Source organism: Choristoneura fumiferana, chromosome 13, assembly GCF_025370935.1.
Source record: "Choristoneura fumiferana chromosome 13, NRCan_CFum_1, whole genome shotgun sequence".
NCBI lineage: Eukaryota > Metazoa > Arthropoda > Insecta > Lepidoptera > Tortricidae > Choristoneura > Choristoneura fumiferana.
Window position 1 is genome coordinate 14271222 of NC_133484.1, and position 5636 is coordinate 14276857.

A 5636-nucleotide genomic window follows, 5' to 3' on the forward strand; every position below is an offset into this window, starting at 1 on the left:
CAAAATTCCCGCAAGATAGGTACATAGAAGTAAGACAATCCAAATTCGGAGCTGATTTAAAAAATTCTTTCACTAAAAATAGTAATCTGCAGTATCTCTAATAGTAATCTGCAGCATCGAAATACTTAAGGAAATTAATCATTGGGGTTGATTTAAAAATATATTTTACCAATTGGGAGCTACATTATCCCTGATTGGCATACGCTACTTTTCTCCGGGAAAACGTAAAATTCCCGCGGGATAGCAGAAAGTGAATTCAACTTCAGGGTTGATTTATTAATAATTCTATACCTAACTCTACCTGAACAGTACCATGACTGGCTGACTGACAGACAACGCATAGCCAAAACTACTGGTGCTAGAGACTTGAAATTGGCATAGATGGACCTAAAGTAATAGAGAGGTGCACTAGGGAAAGATTTTTAGAAAATCCCATGGAATAGAAAAATATCTCAACTTTGTTTGTTTCTTTGTTTGTTGGGGGTAATCTCTGAAACTACTGAGCTGATTTAAATAATTCTATTACCAATAGAAAGCTACAATATCACATGACAGACAGACATGATGGACAGACTTCTTTTTTTTTAAATGCAAAATTTCCGCAGAATAAAAATAAGTGAATTCAATTTCGGGGCAGATTTTCAAAATTCTTTCAATAATAGAAAGCTACAATATGTCTCTCATCGACAATTAAGAATATTAAAATAGATCATAACAGTAATTCATATCCCGCGAGGACTTTACAATTTCTCGAGATACAATCCTATATCGTGTAGGAAGACCGGCCGGCAAAAGAAACGCGTAGTACTTTAACGTCTTTAACGTTTCAGCGAAACAGGGTTTCAGAGTTGGTACGAATTATGAATGATTAATTACGTATGAAGGTTGATTTTTGAAATACAAAATGTGCACCATTTGTCTAAAACAACGTCTTACTGTATCTATATTTCCATGTAATACTCCAAAAAATCAATCAAAACACGAAAAAAAGGATCGCAGAAAGTAAATGTATGTTAATGTTACACCAAATTTAACGCGAGCGAAGCCGCGGGCAAAAGCTAGTACAATATAGTTCAATTCAAAGAATTACACTAATTCAAAATTTCAAAAAGTATTCATTCTATTCTAATTTCTTATTAAATATTATTAATAATGTCAAAAGAGGTACAATTATAGTTTACAAAATCTTTGGATTACCAGAAAATACAATAATATATGTATGCAATTAAAAATTAAATTAAATACAATAAAGTACGGATGAATTAAGTATAGTAGATGAGTTACTTATAGACGAAGCAAGCATTTACCATGAATCAGTCAAATATTTTAGCAAAATATTCGTTAAGGGCATAAAATGGTCTTAACTTTAAATAAGATTTCAACTTATTAGACAATTCTCTCAGGTTTACTGATTTTCTTATGTCAGCATCAAGGTGATTATAAACCTTTATTGCTACATAACCTATGCTTTTTTTATATTGTAAAAAGTACGACTCAGGTAGTACGAGATCCAGACTGCGCCTTGTCGGGTATCTTCGGGAGTCGTTTACTGATTTAAATGTGTCTAAGTTTTTAAATACATAAAGACAAAGTTGGTATATGTATAGGGAAATTACTGTATATATGTTGTTTTTGATGAATAAATGTCTATGGGTTTCAGGAAAGTACCCCTCGATCAACCTTATACACTTTTTCTGTATTAAGATAATTTTATTAATCGATGTACTATTACCCCTCACTTCGACTCCATAACGAATTATACTTTCAACGTTAGCATAATATACGGTCTTCAAGGTATGCTCGTCAGCAACTTTTGCCATAGCCTTTAAAGAATAACATGCACTTGCTAGTTTCTTTGTGATACTGTCTATGTGATCATGGAATCTAAGGTAGGGATCCAGGTCAACTCCCAGAAAACGTCAATAGTCCATTCAACTGATAGGAATATCCAGTGCGTAGTCCGTAGAATTCACCGCACGTTTAAAAACCATATAAAAACTCTTATCGCAGTTTAGCCTAAGCCCATTGGCGTCAAACCATTCAGAAAGGTTTTTCCAGGGTCCATATTGACTCGCATAAAATCGATCCTCCGATTTTTTTTCCTGCTACCGATTTGTAGCCAGAATCATCACTCTTCCGAATTTTTTACTTCATAATTTTATTTGTCATAAATTTGTACTACTACCAACTGAGGTCATAATGGTCAATTATCAGAATATCGTAATTCATAACGTTGTCACTAAGATACGTTTTTACTCATAATGCTGGTTTTCATATTTCTTTCATTCATAATCATCAATTTTAATAAACTTGTTAATCATAACATTTCAATATCGATACAGTTTTTTTTACGTTAATTTAACGTTAATGCTATGTTGGAACTGGAGTGAAAGTTTTTATACATTATTATCAATATGCCTCCAACAAAAATAAATGAAAAGAAACACGTTCCGAAACGACCTCGCGCTGTTGAGGCTCAACCAGCCTCTGAACATCACTGACACTATCAAGCCTATCTGTTTGCCGCATAACGATGGTAAATATCCTTTTCATCTCTCATGTTCGGAAAGTTTAATTTTCATGGGTAGATTGCCGGGTGGAAAATTGTGTTTTCATCTCTAGGGTGGATTTTTTTTTTTTTAATTTTTGATGAGCCACAGAGTCGAAGATAATTGAGTTACGTCAATGACAAACACTTTTTTTTCACGTTTTGGCATGGCCATCTAGATGCGCGTCGTGACCAAGGAGCTTATATACAACACTGGAGGTTGAACGCCGAACATCCGTTTGAAACAAGAAATTTGATCTTTATAACGTCACGAACATATTCCATCTTTTTCTTTAGTTAGGTTAAGAAAGAGATGGGTGGAAAAGAGGTCAAACTTCTTTGTTCGGCGTTCAACCTCCAGTTGTGTAAATAAGCTCCTTGGTCGTGACCAACTTGTTTTTTTTTTATAGTTGGCCGTTCAAGTAGCCGAAAAGGTACCTATATCGAAAATACAAACTGAAATATAGATGCACAGAAAAACCAGAAAAATAAGACCAGCGCTGGGAATCGAACCCAGGTCCTCGGTATTTACCGCGTGCTATACCGCTACACCACTGCGGTTGACCAGCAGTGGTGTAGCGGTATAGCACGCGGTGGTGCGCGGTGTTTTTGCTAATAAAAAATTACGTAGGCATATATAAAATGGCGGCTTTCGTCAACATCGTTGTGCTATATCGCTACACCACCGCTGGACAACGATACAGACACGAATTTCTCCTATGCACCTCATATCTCAGCTTGTGTTGTTTCTTGTTTAGCCATTTAAGCAGCGACACTATGTCTATATTTCAGTTTGTATTTTCGATATAGGTTTTACGGGATGACCGTAAAAGTAACAAAAAATTTGGAATTGAAATAAAAAATACAAAAAAGATTCCAAAAAACCAATCGAAAAGGTACCGTTGGAGGTTGGATATAAGTAAATTCAATTTATTATTATTCTCATTTTTTTTCTAGTATTTTACTTTCCTCACAGTCGAAATGAAAAGTAGAGTGTCTAACTCGGGTGAAATTACCCATTTCCCCTCGAACTATTGGCGCTCTCACTTCGTTCGAGCGCCAGAAATATCTCGGGTGAAATGGGTCACTTTCCACCCTTGGTTATCAATATGCTAATTAACACCTTTTAGAAATGCGAAAGTTCGTGAGCGTGCGTACGTGCGTGTGTGTGTGTGTTAAAAAACCTTACACTGTATGTTAGTGTAGCTATATGTCTTTGCAGATAATACGTATGTCGGAGTAAAAGCATTAGCAGCTGGTTGGGGTTCAGTCTCCGAAGAGAAGAACCACTCCTGTGTCCTCAACGACGTGGAATTACCCGTAATTAGCAATGAAGTCTGTAGGAAGTCCAAATACGAGCCTTCAATGATAGCTGATGACATGCTGTGCGCCGGATACCCTGACAAAGGGAAGAAGGATACTTGCCAGGTATGCTGTGTTAATTATTTTTATTTTTAAAATGAATGAGTGTTATTTTATTACGATCAATAGAATCGTTTAATAATTATTTTACCAACTAACCCAGTTTTTTTTGTAGTAGGTATTTATTTAGAGTGACGATTCAAATATCAAGATCAAAAGCTTTTCTTTTTCTAAATAGAGCACTCTTTTATTATGTTTCTTTAAGTCGACTTAGATCTCGACTTTAAATGCTGGATGGAATTGTTTTATCTAATACTTTTCCAGATCGGTATCTTAGTAAAGGTAAAGTATTTAGCAACGGTACTTACAAGGTAAAGAAAAAATGATAGAATGGTTAAGTCGTTTTTAATGGCATTGATCATTACGAGAATAGTATTAACTCTACTAACTCTAATAAGGTCTTTTGACGCGCTGTTCAGGCTTTTTATACACACATCACGTAAATTATCATCATCATCATCATCCCAGCCTATATACGTCCCACTGCTGGGCACAGGCCTAATCTCAGAACAAGAGGGCTTAGGCCACAGTTCCCACGCGGGCCCAGTGCGGATTGGGAACTTCGCACGCACGATTGAATCGCTTCGCAGGTTTGTGCAGGTTTCCTGACGATGTTTTCCTTCACCGCAAAGCTCGTGGTAAATTTCAAATGTAATTCCGCACATGAATTTCGAAAAACTCAGAGGTGCGAGCCAGGGTTCGAACCCACGACCCTCTAACCACTAGGCCACCACGGCTATTCGTAAATTAACGTAAATTATATTTATGTTTATCTAGGGTGACAGTGGTGGACCACTGGCGGCAGAAAGGGGTGATAAACGTTACGAGCTCTTAGGTATGTACCATTAGTCTCTTCAACCTATATATGTATGCTGGGTAGCCTTTCCCTCAGAATGAGAGGAATTGATTTTTAGTTTACATGCGGGCCCAATGTGAATGGAGGATTTCACATGCCGTACCTACTGAATTCTTTTTCAGGTAAATACAGGTTTCCTCACGATGTTTTTCTCCACCGGAATGTACAGAACCGCGCCAAAACACACTCTTTCTTAAATTAATATTACGGCTCTTTTTATCCGAAAAGTACTTAATTTGAAAAAAATACTTGTTGGGAAACTTCATCTATAATATTGGAAAGTGCACTTTTGAGAAAGTGATCTTATGAAAAAGTGTCTTTCAAGAAAATGCAGCATATTTCGGGGAAAGGAGTTTTACGAGCCAAAGCGTTCCAGTTCTCTACCTACATTATTACATGCCAGAAATTCATTTCTTAAGTTTTTCACGAATACTGTCAAATAAATTATCAATAATAATTATCTTTTTTATCAGGGATTGTATCGTGGGGCATCGGTTGCGGTCGCGCTGGCTACCCCGGGGTGTACACTCGGTCACGAAGTACCTCTACTGGATACGGCATAAACGCACGCAAGGGATGCTTCTGTTCAGATTAATTTATATTACACTATGTGTTTAGATTACTAACTTAGCCGTAAATACAGTAGTTTTTCTGTAGAGGATTATGGCTTAACGAATAATTTTAGCTAGTGACTGTTGTATGGATTCAAGGATTGACGTAATTATTATTTTATTATGTAGAGCGTAAATCAAAATGGGATAGTTTACTAAATAGTAAAGTCAACGTAAAAATAAGTGATGACTTTGTGTG

The 5636-nt window shown here is 36.3% G+C and overlaps 1 protein-coding gene across 1 annotated transcript; it reads left to right on the forward strand.

The window, feature by feature from the left end:
* Positions 1 to 2065: 2065 nt before the first annotated feature.
* Positions 2066 to 5421, forward strand: LOC141434503 (trypsin-7-like). Its single transcript, XM_074096926.1, has 4 exons — positions 2066 to 2536; positions 3771 to 3976; positions 4748 to 4805; positions 5300 to 5421. The coding sequence occupies exons 1-4, from the start codon at positions 2434 to 2436 to the stop codon at positions 5419 to 5421; spliced, it is 489 nt and encodes a 162-aa protein (XP_073953027.1). The 5' UTR covers positions 2066 to 2433.
* Positions 5422 to 5636: the final 215 nt, after the last annotated feature.

Coding starts and splice junctions, on each gene's coding strand:
- LOC141434503 (XM_074096926.1), top strand. CDS start 2,434: ATGAAAAGAAACACGTTCCGAAACGACCTCGCGCTGTTGAGGCTCAAC. Junction 3,977..4,747: donor GGAAGAAGGATACTTGCCAG/GTATGCTGTGTT, acceptor ATGTTTATCTAG/GGTGACAGTGGTGGACCACT. Junction 4,806..5,299: donor TAAACGTTACGAGCTCTTAG/GTATGTACCATT, acceptor CTTTTTTATCAG/GGATTGTATCGTGGGGCATC.